This window comes from Sprattus sprattus (genome assembly GCF_963457725.1).
Source record: "Sprattus sprattus genome assembly, chromosome: 4".
Lineage (NCBI taxonomy): Eukaryota > Metazoa > Chordata > Actinopteri > Clupeiformes > Clupeidae > Sprattus > Sprattus sprattus.
Genome location: NC_137923.1, coordinates 30,411,333 through 30,433,479, shown reverse-complemented (window position 1 = coordinate 30,433,479; position 22,147 = coordinate 30,411,333). Strand labels below are relative to the sequence as shown.

General features: G+C 44.3%; 2 protein-coding genes across 2 annotated transcripts in view; both read left to right on the top strand.

Moving 5' to 3' along the window:
- Positions 1-1,997, top strand: part of gpr158b (G protein-coupled receptor 158b) — a gene marked incomplete at both ends in the record, with an annotated part of 49,987 nt that extends 47,990 nt beyond the window's left edge. The window contains one exon of the mRNA XM_080836267.1: positions 153-1,997. Coding sequence (XP_080692393.1) covers positions 153-1,997 — 1,845 coding nt within the window. The remainder of the gene's footprint in view (positions 1-152) is intronic.
- Positions 1,998-5,729: 3,732 nt separating this feature from the next.
- anxa13l (annexin A13, like) lies at positions 5,730-14,452 on the top strand. The gene is made up of 11 exons (XM_080836567.1): positions 5,730-5,812; positions 6,426-6,501; positions 6,764-6,858; positions 8,478-8,648; positions 9,161-9,194; positions 9,276-9,355; positions 11,360-11,428; positions 11,723-11,824; positions 12,082-12,157; positions 12,615-12,727; positions 13,168-14,452. The coding sequence occupies exons 1-11, from the start codon at positions 5,798-5,800 to the stop codon at positions 13,285-13,287; spliced, it is 951 nt and encodes a 316-aa protein (XP_080692693.1). The 5' UTR covers positions 5,730-5,797; the 3' UTR covers positions 13,288-14,452.
- Positions 14,453-22,147: the final 7,695 nt, after the last annotated feature.

Here is a 22,147-nt window from a genome sequence, read left to right as displayed (position 1 = left end):
ATCCTCTGTCTATTCCCATCCTCTGACTAATCCCAACCCCTGACAATTCCCATCCTCTGAGTATTCTCATCCTCTGACTATTCCCATCCTCTGAGTATTCCCATCCTCTGACTATTCCCATCCTCTGACTCTGACTCTGACTGTTGCCACAGGAGGAGCTGAAGAAGCTTTACACCCAACTGGAGGTCTACAAAAGGAAGAAGATGCTGGCCAACAACCCTCACCTGCAGAAGAAGCGCAGCTCCAAGAAAGGCCTCGGCCGATCCCTCATGAGGCGCATCACAGAGATCCCAGAGACGGTGAGCCGTCAGTGCAGCCGCGAGGACCGGGATGGCGGCAGCGACCACGGGAGCAACCGCAGCACACTCAGGAGGAACCACCTTGACTCCAAGTACCGGGAGGACTCCCTGAAGAACAAGATGTCCTCTGTAAAGAGGTCGCACAGTTACGACCATGTCTGTGACCAGAATGGGGACCCCAGCGCAAGCACAATAACCGAGAAGTTGGAAGGCTCCACACCTGAAATTTCCCTGTTGGATACGCTGATGGGAAGGAAAGCTAAAAAAGTCCCAGATGCCCCGAAAATTGAGCCTGCCGAATCAGCAGAGTCTGTTCCTCTGGTGTGCAAGTCGGTAAGTGCCCACAACCTCACTGCCGACAAGAAACCCATCCACCTCAGGACAAGCATAATGCAGAAGTCCTTGAGCGTCATTGCCAGTGCCAGGGAGCGCACCCTGGGACTCACAGGGAAGACCCACAGCGTGGAGGATGCCAGTAAGAAGGGACTCAAAGCCAGAGATGGCAGACTATCACAGGTGGACGAGTCCCCAGAGGGCTACCCGAAGATGATCATAAGCCAGTCAGTGGAGTACTCCAAGACCCCGAGCAAAATGGGCATCATGAAACAGCAGGTGAGTGGGAGCCAGCCATCCATCTGCTCCGACGCTGGCCGGAGCAAGGAGCTTTACGACCTGTCTGAGGTCTGCCCCTGGGAGGTAGAGGATCTACCCACTCCTTCAGAGGGAAAAAGCCAGAAACACGTGTCCATTGCCCTGTGTGAGACCACTTCAGTCCACGGGGGCAGCCCCAAGAGTGGAAGGTCACAGCAGAAGCAGAAATGCATGGGACAGTCACCCTCCAATCGTCGCCGCTCAAGGGACAAGACAGGGGATAGAGACGAGATGATGCCAAGAAAACCGAGAACTCCACTCAACCTGACCCCAAATCCCGAGGTGTGTCCCTGGGACATGGAGGAGCCCATGGAGAGTGCTGGACTGTCTCCAGACAGAACCAACCGTAAGAAGAGCGTGACACCCACCAATGGCAAACCTAAGACTCTGCACTCAGACCACTCCAAGTCCACGGGGAGCCTGCTGCAGCCCCCGGTCCTGATGGTGGAGATCTGCCCTTGGGATTACAACGCTCCTCCGTCCCCTAAGCAGGAGAGAGCCGTGAGCCCCTCTCACCACACCAAATCCAAGGACTCTCATTCCAAGAGGAAAGGTTCCTGTTCTTCCAAAGGCAAGGAAAGGGATGAGGAGAGACGGCATTCCAAGAGCAGGGAGAGGAGGAGCTCGTCCAGCAAGGGCTCCGAGAGGCGGCGGGTCAGCCAGTCGTCCGAAAGCGGCCAGGTTGGCATGACGGCCACTGGTAGGCGACGGAGCTCCACCCAGGAAGCAGGGCTTACGGAGAGCAAGAGAGCGGAGGTTTGCCCCTGGGATACTGAGACTGTGCCTGACGGTACCACCAAGGATGGTGCCAGTGCCAGCACCTCCACAACGAGAGACAAACTTTCAAATCCTAAGCCTGCTGGGACACTAAAGAGTTTCAATAAGGAAGACGTCTGCCCATGGGATGCTGAGACTGTGCCTGACGGTACCTCCAAAGATGGTGCCAGTGCCAGCACCTCCACAACGAGAGACAAACTTTCAAATCCTAAGCCTGCCGGGACACTAAAGAGTGTCAATAAGGAAGATGTCTGCCCATGGGAATTTTAGGACAAAATGGCTGCCAAGTGAAAGCGCATGATACTTAGATTGTATTGTGTGAAGCTGTTTTCTTCTCATAGCTCCCTCAACCTGATCTTTGGATGTAATGAATCCAGAAGGTGCCCTTGAAGAATGGACTGATAGTTTTTTTCAACGTTGCCTTGTTGATTCTGTTAGGTCCCCTGAACAAGCATTCCAGATTGTTTTCAGATTGTTATTCTATTTGTTAAACTATAACAGACATGTTGTTCTTGGTGCAATTATACAATTCAGAGTCACTTTATCTGCCGTGTAGAGAGTGATTGTGTAATTCCTCACTTGTGCAATGATTGTTTAGTCATCTGGCTTTTGTTCTTAGCTCTTCTCTGACTGACAATACAAATACATGGGTTTCGACACACAAAACCTAGATCCACCAGTGGGTAAATATCGTATAGGATTTTTGGCTCGTTGTGATAATTAGGAAAGTAGTTGCGGAAGCTGGTTCTTAAAGGTATTATAGTGACAGTGTGAATTGTTTACGATTCAGCCAGTGCCCTTTTTGAACTAAACATTACAAATTACATTGTCAGGATGCTTCTTTTCCAGGCCAATTAAAATAGCACTCTTGGCATGTCACACAACTTCTTCATTAGGCATATACAAGCGTGAATTTCACACACTCTATCACACACGCTCAAACACATTTTTGCATTAGAGGCACCAATATATCACATGGGGAGTCTGTTTCGATTTCCATTTAAATTCCCTTCATCGAACTCAATTATAAATATAACAAATATGTTTGTATTTGTCACACATTACAAGTAAGCAAAGGTGAATCGGTTATATGTTGCCAATTAGCTATTTTAAATTCACCCCCGTTCTCCATTTTGTACCAAAGATGTACACTTACTTCTGTTAAAGACCAAAAATGGTGTCATGACAGGAAAGTTTGTTTGCATGTTTGTTTAGAAACAAGTGTTGTGCAGTAGGTTCGGCCGCATAGTAGATTTACTCAACGTGTGGAAAATGGGTATCGCATGGATGAGCAGACCCACGCTACTGTTCCGTTTATGTTGAACATTTATTTATTTATTTATTGTTTCTCTGCATTGCTGTCTTCACTCGACTGTAGCCATGGTATACGTGCCATAGTATACGGTAAAGGTACACTGATCAAACATAACCAGTAATGTTGATTGGCGGGGTGTGTCTTAAAGGTGTAGTGCTCCAGTGGCTTCTGCATGACAGTACACAATACATCACTGCCCACCTAGACTGCTGTAAAGACTTTTAAAGCATTATTCAATGGAAACTATACCTGCCTAATCCACTGTATTTTGTGCTTGTACTGATGTCAAATAACAAGTGTTGCATCCACATGTGAGGGTGGGGGTGGGTGTTTACATTGTAGATTTATATTATGTTCTACTGTGATAGCATGTACATAAATACCCCCTGTCCCATGCAATAAACATTTCTATGAAATTTAAAACCAAGCTTTAACTTTTCATCTTCCTCCGTCCATGAAAAGAGGACATATAATGCTTTTCCATAATTGTGTTATTTAGCTTTTTTGTGTATTTAAATGGTCTGCAAAGTTACAAAGCCCAAAGTACACGTTCTCCCACTGAAACCACTTTTCTCAGCTGATTAGGTGTAAAATGAGGCTGTTAATCTAAGGTTAACTAAAGGAAATACTCTCTTGTTGATCTATATTATCAGAGTACCATTATAAACATTTCTTAAGCAGCACTCAAATAGGGCTTACAATAAAGAACATATTAGGTATTTGCAGCTTTAAAGCAGCAAAAACATATATAAAAGTTACTGATAAATCAGCCTGTGCAGGCATATTAATCACACACAGTTACAATCCAAATAGCATATTTGTACATATGACTACTTTTTTTTCGAGACACATTGTATGCATGTATCTATGGCCTTACTAGGTAAAGTCAGAAATGAACCATCTCTACGCCTGCTCCACAATGATCCAGTCCACCCATAAATAACACACTGCCCACCTGAAGGAGAGAGAACAGCAGGGCCTCTATCACACTCAGCACTCCATCCCATATGGCATGCCCAGCAAATCTCTAAAACCTGTGGTTCTGACCTCTTCAGAAAAGCTTAATAAACCAGATGCCTACAGCACATTTAGCCTTAATCATCAATCCTTAGGGCCTGCTCGTGTATTTTGACCCACTGAAATGCAAACTTAACTACCCTGGGAGGATAGATGTGCAATGCATATGCATAAATAATTTTCGGTTATGCAGACTCAACCTCCTCGGTTTTGAGTACAGGGGGGTACATTTTGGGTACATCTGGACAACATTGCCTCCCTGAGGACATTCTTATAACTACATGCAAATCCGTAATATGTGGCATACAAAAGCTCACTGGTGAAAAGTCAGATAGATAATTAAAGCTCACCTTTCAGAGACATTCTCTGATGTCCATGTAGGGACTGAGTGGGGCATATGAGACCATAGCATGGTCACATCAAATGATTTCCCCAGGAAGAAATCATTCCAATCTAAAAAGTAAACTGGATGAATTAGCATACCCCTCCTATCATTAAATCCAGAAGGCTCATAGCTATGTCTCTAGCCGGCTGCATTACTTCATGGATATCGCAGACAATGGCCGCATCCTGTAATTTCGAATGAATAATAGTATTGAGGGGAATCAAAGGCATTCCATTCTGAATGCGTGTGCTGGTCAGCGGCTGGTCAGCTCTCAATACACAGAGAAAGTGTGGGTTGCTGCTGTTTTGTTTGAGCGCAGATGACAATGGCTGTTTGTTTAAGAGACAGTACCAAGGCCACTTTGCACAGTCACGCAGTTCATTATTATGATTCTGATAGCTAGCATGTATTGATCTATTTCTTTCCTAAGAATGATTATAGATGGTTGTTGTATTTCCTGTATTACAAGTGCTAATTTCAAGGCCTACATGACACAAATATCACAGTTAGATTTAAACTGTTTAGATGTTGCAGACAAATAAGAATATGACGCACTTGTAGTTAATACCTAGTTGAACTTAACCATTGGGGGGTGCATGCAACATGCCACAGCATTTATGTGGAGACGATGGTCCTCCTATGGTACCCTAAATAACCAAATGTCTGCTTATTTAAAGCCCCTAAAAGGCATGTGTAGAATTTCAACTCCAGATAAGTTGTCTTCTTGATATAATTAAACATCTGAGGCAGCTTTGTGCAGCATATAATGACTTTCTGTGCAGGAAAAGGATGTTCAGCAGACCTTATAGACAACATAGACTGCCAAAACAAGTTTACAAAAACCTGAGCATGCAATAGCGACCTATGCAAATCGGGCTGTGACCTTACCACACCAAGGTAGAAGGTGTCTCACTTTCCTTCTAACCTCTTAATGAAACAAAAACAATGAAAATAGTATTTATTATTTTCTTTGAATTTTCTATGCACGTCCGTGAACGTAAAAATAAAAGTCTATATTGTTTATTATTATTCAAGTTAGGCTACGTGATGATTTCTGATAATGTGTGTTATAGTAAAATGCCGAACACTGAGGGGTAATCGCAGTAAATGTATGTCGTAGTAAATCATCGAGCCGTAACTGAACACATTTTGTTGGTGCACATACCCATCCTGTGTTCTACAGTCGGGTGTTTCCTGTAAGTTCGTCTCCACCTCTAATTAGCTTGCATGCATGACGTCAGCGATGCGGTGGTGGAGAGGACCAGCCGGGGTTCTACAGGCCTGTCAGAATCTGGGAGCAGACAGAGAGACTGACATCAGACGGAGAGCGACTTCCTGACAACGCTGTTGAAAATGGGAAACGTTCAAGTGAGTGATAAAGTGAATTTCAAACTGCTTCTGATATGTTTTTGCTGCTTGTTTTTGTTCGGCATCTTATCGTTTAAAAGTTGTCAGAGTCAAGTGCGCAAGAACTAAAGGGAAATATAAACTGCACTTCATTGCCAGATGTTATGCATGTGACAAAAAGTAGACTACCATAAATCGAATGGCTTTAAGGGCTTTATAGGCTTTTTAAAGTTCGTTTAAAATAACCCATACGATTTAGACGGATGGCCTTTTCAGTACTTTCTTTATGTTCTTAGCAATGATATTTGCTAAAAAAAAAAAAAATTGAGCCGTGCCGCATGATGCCGTAGGATCCACCCACGGCTTGGGGAATTTATATATAACCCAGCTGTGATCAATAAAGTCATACAGGCAGAAAGGACGGTGGGCGAGGCGAGAGACGCTATTCTAGCCAGCACACCAGCATCCCATGACTCAGCGAACACGATTGTACCCTTTCTTGGCTGCTGTGCTTTAGCAAAGAGGCCGATAAAACGAATGTGGAGATTGGGAGGACAGAGTCTGTCTCTCGATTACAGAGAAATGTAATCAAATGTTGTGTAATTATTTAATGTTGAGAGTTCTTTTATTTCAGCCCACCATTGTTCCTTATGCAGACTTTGATGTGACATCTGATATCAAAACTTTACGAAAAGCCTGCAAAGGCTTGGGTAAGTTTGTACATCAACAGGATCAGAGATTATATTTCACAATTAATGGTTGGTAGTATGGAATTGTATGTTGTTTTACTAAAATAAGAATACTCTGCACACAATAGACATATAATGGCATTGCAAAAGTATATTAAAAAAAAGATGTCCTCCAAAGAAAACCAATCTGGTCCCTCATTTGAAATAAATAAAGTCTACTTACAAGTGGCTGACATTCCAGTCACAGAATCCTACTGCAAACAACTTCCTGGTCCCTTCACAGGGACCGATGAAGAGGCCATCATCTCCATTTTGGCCAACCGCTCTGCTGCCCAGAGGGTGGAAATAAAGCAAGCTTATTTTGAAAAATATGACGACGTAAGTATATTGTTACGGCTGTTCTGGGTTTGTGTGGGTGTTCGTGCATTCCGTAAAGAGCCTTATTACACAGACTTTTGAAATCCAAGGTGTGTCTGAGAATAGATTGAGGGCTTAATGGCAGAAGCTGTCTCTGTCTGACACGGGCAATTACATAGGCATACTGGGCCCTTTACGCCTAGAAAGAAAAACTATTTATCAACAGAAATTATGTTTCTTAAAGAGATTAGGGAAGCCTTTCTCTATAACAGGGAAATTGTTAAACCTCTATGGTACTACAAAGCACAAAGTGATTTTTATAATCATTATGGAAGTAAACATAGTATCAGTGTTTGATGACTTGTACTGTTTAAACATTGACTAATTTAAAGTATCATAACCCTGAGTGTACAGGACTGGATTATAAATATATGTTTGGACATTTATGTTTGGTCGATTATTTCTCTGTTGTTACAATGATATTTGGCGTTGTATTTTTTTATCGTTGGAAAGCCTGTTTATTTACCTTTACAATGATGTCCAACTTGTAAGGATCGTGCATTTGTGGAATGAGCAGCACAGCTGATTATGTGGGTAGCGCCCAAGTAAAATTTGCCAAAATTCTCTGCCAGTGCTTAACAGTGTATTCTCCTGTTGGTATTGACTCTTTGTTTTGAGTTGTTTGGTGGATTGAACTCTCAATCAGTTACAAGGAACAAACAGGACGTATTGGCAATTTTACACTTTATTCCTTTATACACCGTCAGGAGCCTCAGTAGTGGTGTACAGCACGTCTAAGCTGATCCCACAAGTGTTCAATTGGGTTGAGGTCTGGGATGAGATTCCGCAGCCAGTGGCAATCCCATATCTCCACAATCTTTGACCTAACTCCATCCTCCAAGATGACAATGCTTGTCCCCAAAGAGCCAGGGTTATCACAGACTACCTCCAGAATGTGGGAGTAGGGAGAATGGAATTGCCTGCCATAAGTCCAGACCTCATCCAATTGAACACTTGTGGGATCAGCTCTACGTGTTAGAGTGACCAACACAACCACGCTGGCTGACCTACAACGACTCCTGGTTGAAGAATGGAATGCCATCCCACAACAATGTGTGACCAGGTTGGTGACCAGCATGAGGAGGAGGTGCCAGGCTGCTGTGGCTTGGTATGGCTCTTCCATACGCTACTGAGGCTCCTGACTGTATAAACGAAATAAAGTGTAAAATTGCCAATACGTCTTGTTTGTTACTTGTCACTGATCGAGAGATCAATCATCCAATCCACCAAACAACTCAAAACAAGAGTCAATGCCAACATGAGAATACACTGGCTACTATTGGCAGAGAATATGGGCAAGTTATACTTGGGCGCTACCCACATAATCAGCTGTGCTGCTCATCCCACAAATGCATGATCCTTACAAGTTGGACATCTTTGTCAAGGTGAATAAACAGGCTTTCCAACGATATAAAATACAATGCCAATTAGCACATTTCCAAACTTTTTTTTCAAGTTTATTATATGTATACATGCTATATTTCATACACAGTAGTTTCAATTCATTCAGTGTCTTATTATATCATGATAAAGCTGTGTCTGTGTGTCTGTGCTTCCCATGTGTCTGTGCTTCCTCTCAGGAGCTGGAGGAGGTTCTGAAGAGCGAGCTGACGGGCAGCTTTGAGAAGGCCATCGTCGCCATGCTGCACCCTCCGCACATCTACGCCGCCAAGGAGCTCCGCAGGGCCATGAAGGGAGCCGGCACCGACGAGGACGTGCTGGTGGAGATCCTGTGCACCAGCAGCAACCAGGTCAAGAACATCAAAGCAAACGACCACAATAGCATACGATTACAGAAGTAATAACTCCTCTTCATGTTCCAGAAGACTTCTCATTATATGAGCAAAGGCTTTCTTAGCATGTAGGCGGAAGCTTTGGATAGGATGGATGCCATGTCATGTCAATCACTATTATACAGTATGATTAATAAGGCACAAATATTTAATTCCACTGAGCAAGAGGCTAAGCTTGTAATGTGAAAACCTGTCTGTAAAGGTGTCGGGTAATCCTCAGCTGTATGTGAGGTTGGTGGCTGCTAATGGTTTTAAAACGTCTTAGTGACAGACCTATGTTGAGAGCGGCAGTATAAGTGGAGAATGTGTGTGCAAGCCAAACACTCAGGGTAGAAGAATAGAAGAATGTGTGGAGGCATGACATGGAAAGGGTGGAAAACATGAATCATATTCTACAAAAGTTGTAGCGTCACAATAAGTTAATGTCTTAATAATTATATTACTCTTGTCACTTTTATTCCTCTCAACAGGATATCAAAAACCTGAAAGATGCCTATGCCCAAGGTATGTGTGAGTTGATGGTAATAAAATTATGAATTTCATATTCTGGAGAAATCCTAGTAACATTTCTGTTTTCCTCAACAGTAAATGAGCGTGACTTAGAGGCTGATATTGAGGATGACACGAGTGGAGATGTGAGGAACTTGCTTACCTCTCTGCTTGAGGTAAGGTTTCCCGAAAGGAATTCCTTTATTTTTTACTCAGGACTTGTCAGCAGTTATTTGCAAAGTGTTTTATCACAAACAATGTATGGAGAACTCAATGTACGTATATCAGTAGGACAAGCAATGTAGGCTATTCTATCGATATGGCACTTCAGTGTCTATTTAGCCCTCGTAGAATGTCTTTGTGAACACAAGTTAAAGCATAACAAGATAATTGCCTTTAGATCCATTATGTATTTGGGTATCTTAACATTGCATCCTTTCCTATGCGATGCTGAAGTTCCTGCTTCCCAGGGGGATGTATTTGTTGATTGGTTAGGTTGGTATTCTGGCATAGTTTGGTTCATTCTTTCTCAGCTTTCACACCCATCCTGTTACCTCCATCTCTGAAAGATGTGTGAGTCATATCCTGGCCCATAGTTCCCATTATAATTATTATTATAAAGCACTGAATCATGGGTGCTGCCTGAACACAAGCCCCTTTGACATGTCATGGAGAAACTTTTGAACCCATGTTGCCATTTGTATTGGATAAATTCCTGAACGGAAAATGATCAGCCGTGAGGTATCAACGGGTGTTCATTTCAGATAAGCCTTACTATAATGTTTACTGCACCAAATTAGTTTGATGTGGTGGCAGTGTTCATGAATGCAGCTGATGGTAGTGAAATCCAAGAGGAAATGTACACCTCCATCAAGATTGTAAACCTGGGGCCGTATTCACAAAGCCTTTTATCTTACCACTAGGAGTGCTCCTAACTCGCGCTAAAACCTTTTACGTAGGAGTAATTTCTTAAAAGTGATTCACAACGGCTCTGAGACCTACTCATACTAAGGATAATACCAACTCCTAAGCTTAAGATAAAAACTCCGTTGCTATGGATGACGTCGATTCTAATGCACGAGTTTAGAAGGGGTGAGGACGGTGATTGGTTGTTGACAGGCTCTCTCATTAAAAACTCATTCGTGACGTCCCTCTAACAATCCCACTATATCAACTGAAAATAAGAGAATAACCTAGGCTTCAAATTAAGTCATATTAAATAGTTATGGACAGTGCAGTTAGCAGAATGCACACGCATGATGACAAGTTTGTGCATCCAACGGGAATGACACTTTGCACGATAAGATAATTAGAAAGCGATCAATATATAATACGGCAATTGCATGTAATCAAGGCAGTAATAATTAAAGCACCCAGCAAACTGTTAGGCTATTATATTTCCAGCCCTTGACCACTTCAAATATCAGCACATACGGCCCTTCAAGCCCTCCAATCTTAATTGATCAAAGCGAAACGAACGTGAACCGTAGCCTAGGCGAAAGCCTACTGGTCCCTGGACCAATAGCCACTGTCACCCCAGCGGCATCCAGCTGGTAAGTTCTCAAAAACCTGCGACCGCTCTCCGTTGAAATGCACGAGTCATCGGTACATCCAGGCCACGGTGGACGAATTATTGTAATGTGTGTCCCGTCACTGGACATTCCTGCGATCGCCATGGAATTTACTTTGATATTGTGTAATAGGCGATTGTCCAAAAGCAACTGGATAAACTGTTGGATGATGTGGGGTCTACAGTGCGTTGATAGTTTGATGAATTAAACGGCTGACTTTATGTTTCCAAACATTTCACTTCGGGACACATCGTTGTTTAAAGGCGTCATTGCATCCCGCGCTAATTCTACGACAATATTAATACCTTCACGGTTTAAGCAATGTCTTTTATCAATTCCAAGTCGGCTGCAGCCATCTTACGATTTTTTGTGAATAGGTCTTAGTGATTTAGGAGTCCTCATGAGGAGTTTTAAGCTGTCCTAGACTTAGGTGCTACTTTTAGGGATAAAATATTTTGTGAATTGCTCTTAGTAAAAAAAATTAGGAGTCCTACATTTAAGACTGACACGCCCATTATTTTTAGGAGTTTCTCCTAAATTCGCCACTTATGAGCTACTTTTAGCCCTAAGATTCTTTGTGAATACGGCCCCTGATCTCTTCACCACCAGGCAATCAGGGATGAAAACTTCGAGGTGGATGAGGCCTTAGCAGAGCAAGATGCAGCAGCATTAATCGAGGTAAGATTACTCTTTTATTAATAGTAATGTTTACTCTCTTTATGCACACAAGGTTTTTTTAAAGGTTCATAATGGCAAAGAACGGGCCTAAAATCTACACAACAATTGCTTTTCTGCAGACTTCAGTTGCAGTCACATTCACCAGATGCACCTAAAGATCCTCTTAAAATGTACTTTCCTAGCAAGTATGATTGCCTGAATAAATGCATTAGACGAGAATGAGAATGGGGAACACCTGTTTTAAATGCAAAGTGCTTTATGAGAACCCCCTCCCCCCCTCTTTTTCTTCTCAAGGCTGGAGAGGCTCGGTTTGGAACAGATGAGTCCACCTTCACCCACATCCTCACACACAGGAACTACCTGCAACTCCAGGCCACATTCAAGTTCTATGAATCAGTACGTTCACAAAGGACTTAGATAAATCACATGCAGACTAGATAAATAGCTTTCATCACTTTTTCTTGGGCCACCTAAAACTGCATAGGAAAATAAACATTGCATGCAGGCACTGCATCCTAGACTAGAGAGCCCTTTTACAAATAGACAAATATTGTCTACAACAACGCTCCAAGTGTACGTGCACTATTCTGGTGATGTTGATTGTCTTGATGTGATCCAATGTTTAGCCAAGGTGTTTCTATTTATCTGTCTAGCTCTCTGGCACTGAAATTCTGGACTCCATAGAGGATGAGGCCACTGGGACATTGAAGGACTGCTATATCACCCTGGGTATGACCCCCTGAAGGCTCCAAAATGTCTCCTGATAGATGACCTACTTACAGATCATTAATGTTCAACCAGAAAGACCCAACTGAGCCTTATTGCACACTGCCTTATTGTTCACAGAGAGCCTATATTTGAATTAAAAAATTATAAAAGTATTAGGTATGTAATATTGCTGTATTAAGAGATTCCTGTACTTACATAATGTATGTTAGAATATACCATAAGATGACCTATAGGACCAGTTGCTAAATGGCATAAAATAATAGGATGAATGTCTATAATTGCAATGATATTTTAGTTTATTAAAGGTAGTTCTGTCAAACTGACCACTTTGAAGGTACAGTTTGCTGTGTTGGGCAATTTGTATTTCTTGACAAAACAACATGGACTTGTCTACTGCAGCTCTCCAATGATGAATATTGCTCAATGCTTCTGTCTGTTTGTGTGGATGTGGGAACAGTCCGCTGTGCCAAAAACCCCCAGCTATACTTCGCTCGCCGACTGAACGCAGCCATGAAAGGAGGTGGCACAGACGAGGACACACTCATCCGCATCATCGTGAGCCGCTCCGAGGTACGGCAGGCTTGGAAATATGGCAGTGGGCTGTCTGTGGTGCAGGCTGCAGGCCGCAGGCCCGGGTCATGGATTACCATCAGCGGTCTGGTCCAAACAGCCACAGGGTTACAGAGGGTTTCCTTGTGGGAGACGGCAGTCATGCTTGTGTCGTTCACAGCTTAACTCATCTCATATGTTTAATTGTACTGTATGTTCAGCACAGTTTGGAGCAGTGGTTACAAAAAAGGATCTTCAATCATGTCAGGATGTAGGGAAGATCCTTCAAATGTTTCAGAGATTAGTTTTATAGATATGTAAATACCTGTGTTTTTATTATGAACATCTATACGTTACTATGTGTGATGTATGTAAATAATATGTACGTAAGTCTTCCTTACACTTTCCTTATGTATGATAGTTGTTTGTTTGTTTGTTTTATGTGGTTGGTTGCTTGGCAGATTGATCTGGAGACCATTAAAGAGATGTACCTCGAGAAGTACGACGTTCCCCTGAAGGAGGCTCTGAGCTCAGACTGCGGCGGCGACTTCAAGCGTCTGCTGCTGGATATCATCCACTAAGAGAGACAGCCTCACAGCCGACTAGGCTGCTACGCCAGCTGTCCTTTCCTCAGCTCCAGCCAACAGAGCTCAGCCAGCACCCTCCCTCCCTCTCTCTCTCTCCCACCCCCTCACTCTATCTTTCTTTTTCTCCTTCTCTCTCCTCCTCTCTCACTCACTCTCTCTCTCTCTTTCTCTCTCTCTCTCTCCCTCCCACCCACTCACTCTATCTTTCTTTTTCTTCTTCTTCTCTCTCCTCCTCTTTCTTTCCCTTTCCCTCTCTTTCTCTCTCTATTTCTCTCATTCTCTCCCCCTCTCTCTCTCCGTTAATCTGGCATGGTACACAGCAGTTCAGTCCTCAAACACACAGCTACACACCCTCCTGTGTTTGTAGGGGGTATTGAAACCAAACATTTCTACCTTTCTCTCTCTGTCTGTCCGCCTGTCTCTTCTTACTTTCTTACTAGTGTTGCACTGATATTGTTAACTTTTAAACCTAAGTGCCGGCAGGTGATCGTATAACAGTAATCACGCTGTCAGACACTGCTGAGGTTAAGACTGTTCATTCTCATCCTCTGTTTAGGGGACCATTGCTTTAGAGTGTGGGTCGTGGTTGTCTCTAGGTAAAAACACAGCAAACAGACTGCCATCTCTTCCGCAGGCCCACATAATGTGCTGCGGTTTTATTGTTTTATATGGGACTAGATAAGCGTTCAACAGTGTTACAGGCATTTATCAGAACTTATCATATCATAACCATTTGGAAGCTACTACATACAGTGTAACACACTACTGATAGTAACCTCACTTTAAGAGCATTGTCTCTGACTTTAGGCCTCAGTTTTTGTAATAGATATAAAGATATTAAGGTGTTTAACAATATGCTTCTCTTAACTTGTGTTACGCAATATGATGTATCTGCAGTAGGCTATGTGTCCGATTCATTTATCATCAGTTATACTCTGAATGCATGTCATCTTTTCAGCAGATATATTAAATCTATATACAGAAGCAATTAGCATAATATCACCTAGCCTTTCTAACGCCATAACATCAGAATGTAGGTTTGAAGTTACCTAACGGTATGAGACATGACACACTCACTGAGTAACATGGGCAGGTTTGAACGTGAGTGTACTGGGGATGATGACATTAATGCTGTGTGAACTAGGATGTGAAAATATAAACTGACACTGAACAAAATAAATGATTAACTGTAAACTGAATCAAACTTTTTTACTCTTTTTAGTTAACTGCTATTGTAACACTGATGTTAAAAAGGTGTGTTTTGTTTTTCAGAGGGAATTAACCAAATGTACAAGAATTGTATTTTGATTATAAGTCTCTAGATGGCGCTGCCAGCCATTTTATTTTTTCAGCATCAATTCTTCACAGTCAGGGCATCATTCAGCACATTGAATGTCCACGCGTACCATGTTGAAGTATTCCTGCCATGGCACTTTTCTTTTTAAATGTACAAACATTCAATTTTTCCTGAGCAGACTCAGAAACACAACATGCATTTAATACACAAAATATGGCCACATGCTGCCTTTTTATCAGGCATTCCTCTCAGTGACCAGCAGACTGTGTTCTAACCATAGACGTATAAACGTGTATTCATGTCTATGGTTCTAATCTGTCCAGGCGCCATGTCAAGGAGCTTAAATAATACTGTAAAAATGGACTTTGCTGAGCCCAAGGGTCATATGTGAAACAGATCCATCTGGTCGTATTCCTCTGTGTAGGAATGCGCAGCAAGCTGCTTAGAAGTGGATCTTCACTGAAAGACTTCCAGGTGCTGTTTCTAAAAACAGAACAGTAGCGTCACCCCAGCTGCCGCCATTCTAGTGGGACATCAGGCTCTGCCTGCGCACGCACTCAGAACCGGGAGGCCTATTTACCGTTAACTCACAAGCAACCGCGACTCCCCATCAGCTTCCATGGGCACAGCAACAGGCATGACTTTATAGAGCTGTGAGGTCTGTAAGCGCGAGGCCTGTAACCGTGTTATGGACCCACATGTGGAGGCCATACGTTACCTCCGTTTCCCTTCACTCACAGACTGTCCGCCTCCAAACCCGCAGGACGTCAGAGCCTTGATTGATCCACATGAAACGCCTGCTCTTTCCTGGAAGTGTTCAGGCCTGGGTTTTTTTTCCCACCTTTTCACTCGTTTTCTCCCCTCTCCCCTCTGGCTTCTTGCATATATCACGCAAAGAAACAGCAGCAGTTTTTTACTCTCTGAGCAAATTCTGATAACACTTCAATACATGTGGCAGTGGCACTGAAAGGACTTGCGAAACTGATCCGAATGCATGTGGTCATAACGCAACTCAGGTCCTGCCTGTTTGTTTCTCCCTCATACTGCCCTCACAGTCAGCTCATAGTCACAGCCAGCTTAACAAAGTGTTTGACATAAACTTATTTATACAAAACGACCGAGGGGAAATGTACAGCTCAGTGTTGCACCCCGATGAGTTCCTGTCTGACATACGGTGCAGTCCTACAGCAGAGCACCCTACACTCTGTGGCTTGTGAAGACAGAAAGCCAAGCAAACGCATATGAATGGTTCATTCTATTGATGCGGGATGAAGTTATCCGGTTTGGATCTGCAGGAGGGTTCAACTTGTTCCCTGTCCATCTGTGTTGTATTAGAGGATGTATTAACGTGTGCCTCAGTGAAAGGTCACTTATGGGTGAGTGGTGACCTCTTTAAGACACTGCCATAATCGCTCACAATCGTTTACATTTGCTTTCCAAGAGGCCTGTGCGGTAGTATGGAATGCCTCCCCACCATGAAAATCCGTACCTTCCCAGTATAAACATTTGCAAGTGGCCTCTGAGTGCCACGCTCACGCTCAAGCTTGTAAGCCGAACGGCCCAAAATACTTCCTCATATGTATTACATGTGGCTTTACTTCAGAGAGACTTGAGCGTGTGGGCGTGTAGCTGCTCTTCTCCTGTGCATGAAAAGCCTATCAGGTTGAACAAAAAAGCCCCTGGTTTTCTGTTTTTTTGATTTCCTAAAAGATTACCAAAATCAAATGGGTATTCATCTATCCGATTTCAGCCACAAGTGAATCCATGAGGACTATAGCCTGTTCTCGCTCTCTCAGCGGTCTTAACCTCCAGGGTTGGGAAGGTTACTTTGGAAATGTCATAGGTGACAGATACCCTGTTACAAATGTAATAAGTAATGTAAGTATTTAAATTGCTTCATCAAAGTAATATGACTATTACATTTCATTACTTTCAATTCACTTTTTGATTGGCAGATGAGAGGCAGTGCAAATTGAAACAAGGTGGTTAGCAGCTCAGGAGCACCACAGGGGACTGGACTCCCACCTTTCCTTCTCACCCTGTATATCACCTCAGACTTCTGGGACATCTTGACATTTTCAGATGACTTTGCAGTGGGGTGTGTCAGTGGTGGACAGGGGACTGAGTACAGTGTGGACCACTGTGGTACGGTGTGGGAACAACCACCTTTTCTTAGACGTGACCGAGACAAAGGAGATGATTGTGGGTTTCTGGAGGACCTGTCCTGGGACAAGAGGTGGAGGTGGTGATGGAGGGATGTTGCATATGTTCTACCAGTCTGTTGGGGCAAGTGCAATTTTCTTTGCAGCCATCTGTTGAGCAGCATAAGAACCAGAAAGCCCACGAAGTTCCATTGATTTAAAAAAAATAATAAGAAGAAAATTATAAATAGAAAAGTTCCATTGATTTTAATGGGCCACCCCAACGTTTAACGTAAAAATCTGGCCCCCCAATGACCAGACTGGACGCTCATCGGCCCCCGGGTAACTTGAGTTTGAGACCCCTGCCCTAGAGGTTGATGTGGAGACAAGGATGCTGCCAAGCTGCTCAACATAATGAACAACACTACACCTTCCCTACACAACCCACGAGAGGAGACTCCTCGGAATGGCAATGCACATTTGACATTTAATTTGCACATTTCAAGTTAAATAATTTTTTTATTGTATTTATTTTATCTTGTTTAGCAGGAATTGAATATAATAATAATAATAATAATAATAATATATATATATATATATATATCTATATATGTATATATAGATATATATATTCTGTGTTCTGTCTTTTTACCTATCTCATTGTGCATGTTTTTGTAAGTTATGTGCGATCTATGTGATTAACTGATGCAACACTGGAATGTCCCTTTGGGGATAAATAAATACATCTATATAGCTATCTGTCTATCTATCTATCAGTTGCAGAGGGAGAAGAATAAGCTTCACGGATCAAATCAAAACATTCTCACAGCAGCTGTGATTAAATTAAATGTGATTAGCCATCTTTATTTGAAGACAAGAGACGCTGACACAACAGGTTTTTTTTAAACATTTCACTGTCTGTGGCGGGATTAGGCCCTCTAGAAGGGGTAATTACATTTGGTAGGCAGAGGCTGATAGAATTAGAAAATGGCGTCTAACCCAAAACATCTGCTCCCTGCAATCCTAACAAGCCCTGCCAAACAGCATTCCACATCGCCATTTCCAAATGCAAACAACAAAACTGTTGACTTGATTAGTCTGTCAAAAATGCACTGATTTGCCAAGAAGGCATTGATTTGTCAAGAATGCTCTGATTTTAAATTACTGGATTAAAAATCTAAGTGCAGATTGTAGTGTAATTTATATGTATGGCATAAATACAAACAATATTTGGAGTAAACATCCCATGCAATCAGACATACAAGCAGCATATATAAAGCAGCAGATAAGGCAGCACTGTTTTCCTGATTGTCACAATCCTGTACGGAATACTAGCTGGAAATATTAATCCTTTAATGTAAATAAATAAACCCCAAAAAAGCCAGAACATGTTAAATGTTTCATGTGTGGCCATCACACTAAAATAATAACTGTCTTTGATGTCATTAAAAACCCCAATAGAGCTAGGGACAACAAAAGCAAAAGCGTACAAAATCACAGAAAAAAAATAAACAATTTGAAAATATTTTGGAACACTTTCCAATAACACACAGCCTTTAGGTTTTGACTATGAATGAAAGAATGCCGGTACAAATGCGTGTGTCATAGCCCAGGTGAGCAGGGGGGGAGCGTCGGGAGCCTCCGCCTAGGCAGCCACCCACAGTATGGACAGGCTACTGCTGCCTGACTCATGGGCGATCTGATTGATACGCCCACGCACACAGTCCACCGTCACAAACACCGCTGTGCCGTTACGCACCTGGAACGAGGCCCGCAGCGCCACGCTGGCCCACTGGCTGCCCTCGGGCATCTGACCCCCCACCTGCTGGGCCAGGGGCTCGCTCTTAGCCCCCGCCGGACCCTCCGTCTGTGCCCGCCGGTGCAGCGTGAGGCGCAGCATGCTGCAGGAGTGGATGACCCGCAGCTCCAGGGCCACGCTGGCCGAGCCGGCCTTCCGGAAGAGCAGGTCCCGCTGCGGGTGAGCGTCCCGGGCTCCACTGAGCTCCAGCTGCTCGGCGCGGGCGGAGGTCTGGTGGAAGTAGAGGGCTCTGTTGCGCACGGCGCCGGACGGCAGGCTTTTGGATGAGACGGAGGCGGCCAGAGAGGCCGAGCTGGCGCGCGGCACCCACAGCAGGCTGAGCATGCTGATGCCTGAGTCGTCGCCGAAGTAGCGCACGTTGCACTGCGCCGGGGCCAGGATCTCGAAGGTTAGCGCATCGCCGGCGTGGACGGTTGCCGCCGCTGACAGAGAGTTGGAGGTGTCGCGGTAGTGCACGCCGTGATGGTAGGCGCGGGCCAGCTCCACGCTGGAGCTGTTGCGGATGATGTACGCCAGGAGGGTGAAGCCCTCGCTCACGCACGTCTGCCCCATGGAGTACACCGCCTGCTGGAGCACGAACCGAAGCGAGCCGCTCTCCGCGAAGCGCACGCCCCTCTCGTCGTGCGTCAGCGCCACCACGTACGGGTCGGACACGGACGTGGTGCGGAAGGTGGGCCTGTAGTTGGTGTGGTAGTGAGCCGAGGCAACGGCCTGCGCGCTCATGGCCACGGCGCCGGTGTCGTGCGACAGCCAGAGCAGGCTGAGCGGCGTGCCAGCACCGGTGTGGAGGTGCAGCCGCTCACTACCGTCGGCGCTGCAGTGGTGGCTGGCGCTACGCAGTTGCAGGACTAGGGCCTCCCCGGCCTCCACAGCGCTCGCCATGCTCACGCTGGCGCTCTGCAGGGCCTTGCCCTCCCGTTGCTCCACACGCACCCCACTTAGGTCGCGCCCCTCGTCCTGGTGCCCCCCCTCCCCATCCACCGCCCCTCCGGCCCCCCCGCTGGTGTTCAGGCGCAGGCAGGCCTGCACGAAGCTGCGGCAGCCGTGCCTCAGGGCCAGGTTGTAGTCGGCCCACACCAGGCCATGCTGCCGCATCCCCAGCTGCCCTCCGGCGCATGTCAGCAGCTCGTTCTCACAGCCGTCGGCCTTCGCTTGGATCTTCAGCTGCATGCTGGGAAAGGCATGGCCGTGCGGGGCTTCGGAAGGAGGCAGGGCAACGTCCCCGGCCCATGACAGCGAGAGCTGGCCGGCGCCCTCCGAGGGGGTGGAACAAGCGGTGTCCCGCAGAGACGAGCAGGGCGTGGCCACAGGAGTGTGGTCGCAGTCCGAGCAGGCCTGGCACTCCTGGAGGTGGGTGCTGTAGTAGTAGCCATGGCCACAGTGGCCAGCAGCGCCCTCACGCTCCGAAATGCCCTGGCACCTGAACCCACCTAGGTGGCACAGAGAGAGAGAGAGAGAGAGAGAGAGAGAGAGAGAGAGAGAGGGAGAGAGAGAGAGAGAGAGAGAGAGCGCAGGATCAGCTGGCCATTCACACAGGCCCCAGTCATGATTCCACCGACCAGACGTGACCAGACCAGATGTCAGTTTTGACAGGTTGTAGATCAGATAGAAGTCTTGCTATTTTACCAGTGAACAGAGCCAAATAGACTGAACTTCCAATCCACACCAATAAATAATACACTAAGGGATAGATATTTAAATGTTTAAAAAGACATGCCCTTCTCTGTCAGTAGACCTCAGCATAGTGCATTAGAATGTAGTTTACCTGGAGTGTTGAAACACTGGTTCTGCTCTCCACAGAGGTTTGTTATTTCCAGGCATTCATCTCTATCCTGTATAAACGAAGAACATAACCATAAAAGAACCAAAACCATATACAGCCGCGGAAAAAATTAAGAGACCACTTCAAAATTATCAGTTTCTCTGGTTTTACTATTTATTGGTATGTGTTAAAGTAAAATGTACATTTTAGTTTTATTCTATAACCTACTGGCAACATTCCTACCAAATTTCAAATAAAAATATTGTCATTTAGATCATTTATTTGCAGAAAAATGACAATTGGTCAAAATAGCAAAATTGATGCAGTGTCTTCAGATCTCGAATAATGCAAAGAAAACAAGCTCATATTCATTTTTAAACTACACAATACTAATGCTTACACTTAGGAAGAGTTCAGAAATCAATATTTGGTGGAATAACCTTGATTTAAAATCACAACTTTCATGTGTCTTGGCATGCTCTCCACCAGTCTTTCACATTGCCGTTGGGTGACTTTATGCTACTCCTGGCGCAAGAATTCAAGCAGCTCGGCTTCTTTTCATGGCTTGTGACCATCCATCTTCCTCTTGATCACATTTCAGAGGTTTTTTATGGGATTCAGGTCTCGAAATTGGGCTGGCCATGACAGGGTCCTGATCTGGTGGTACTCCATCCCCACCTTTACTGGCCTGGCTGTGTGGCATGGAGCATTGCCCTGCTGGAAAAAACACTTCTCAGAGTTGGGGAACATTGTCAGAGCAAAAGGAAGCAAGTTTTTCTTCCGGGACAACGTTGTACTTTGCCTGGCTGAGGTTTGTAAAAGACCATAAGGATTGAAAAAGCGGACTGGAGGTTCTTCTAAGTTCGTCTTCTCTGATGAGTCCGATTTCACAGTAGGTGCAAGACTCTCTGGCTTGTAGGCCTCTCCAGGTCTCCGTCTAACCATCAGACGACCATGTGTTGGGCAAAGCTGAAAATTGGACTCATCAGAGAAGACGAACTAGAAGACCCTCCAGTCCGCTTTTTTCAATCCTTATGGTCTTTTACAAACCTCAGCCAGGCAAAGTACAACGTTGTCCCGGAAGAAAAACTTGCTTCCTTTAGCTCTGACAATGTTCCCCAACTCTGAGAAATGTTTTTTCCAGCAGGGCAATGCTCCATGCCACACAGCCAGGCCAGTAAAGGTGTGGATGGAGTACCACCAGATCAGGACCCTGTCATGGCCAGCCCAATTTCGAGACCTGAATCCCATCAAAAACCTCTGAAATGTGATCAAGAGGAAGATGGATGGTCACAAGCCATGAAAAGAAGCCGAGCTGGTTGAATTCTTGCGCCAGGAGTAGCATAAAGTCACCCAACGGCAATGTGAAAGACTGGTGGAGAGCATGCCAAGACACATGAAAGTTGTGATTTTAAATCAAGGTTTTTCCACCAAATATTGATTTCTGAAATCTTCCTAAGTGTAAGCATTAGTATTGTGTAGTTTAAAAATGAATATGAGCTTGTTTTCTTTGCATTATTCGAGATCTGAAGACACTGCATCTTTTTTGCTATTTTGACCAATTGTCATTTTTCTGCAAATAAATGATCTAAATGACAATATTTTTATTTGAAATTTGGTAGGAATGTTGCCAGTAGGTTATAGAATAAAACTAAAATGTACATTTTACTTTAACACATACCAATAAATAGTAAAACCAGAGAAACTGATCATTTTGAAGTGGTCTCTTAATTTTTTCCGCGGCTGTACATATACTCGTAAACACACTATACACTCTGGAGATACAACATCCAAATAGACCTTTTCAAGTCAACTTTTAGCAGTATCTGAAAGGA

What these genes read in the sequence shown, in the direction of transcription:
- anxa13l (XM_080836567.1), top strand. An exon ending in TGTGCACCAGCAGCAACCAG is followed by an intron (nt 8,649 to 9,160) that starts GTCAAGAACATC and finishes TCCTCTCAACAG; the next exon opens with GATATCAAAAACCTGAAAGA. An exon ending in ATGCAGCAGCATTAATCGAG is followed by an intron (nt 11,429 to 11,722) that starts GTAAGATTACTC and finishes TTTCTTCTCAAG; the next exon opens with GCTGGAGAGGCTCGGTTTGG.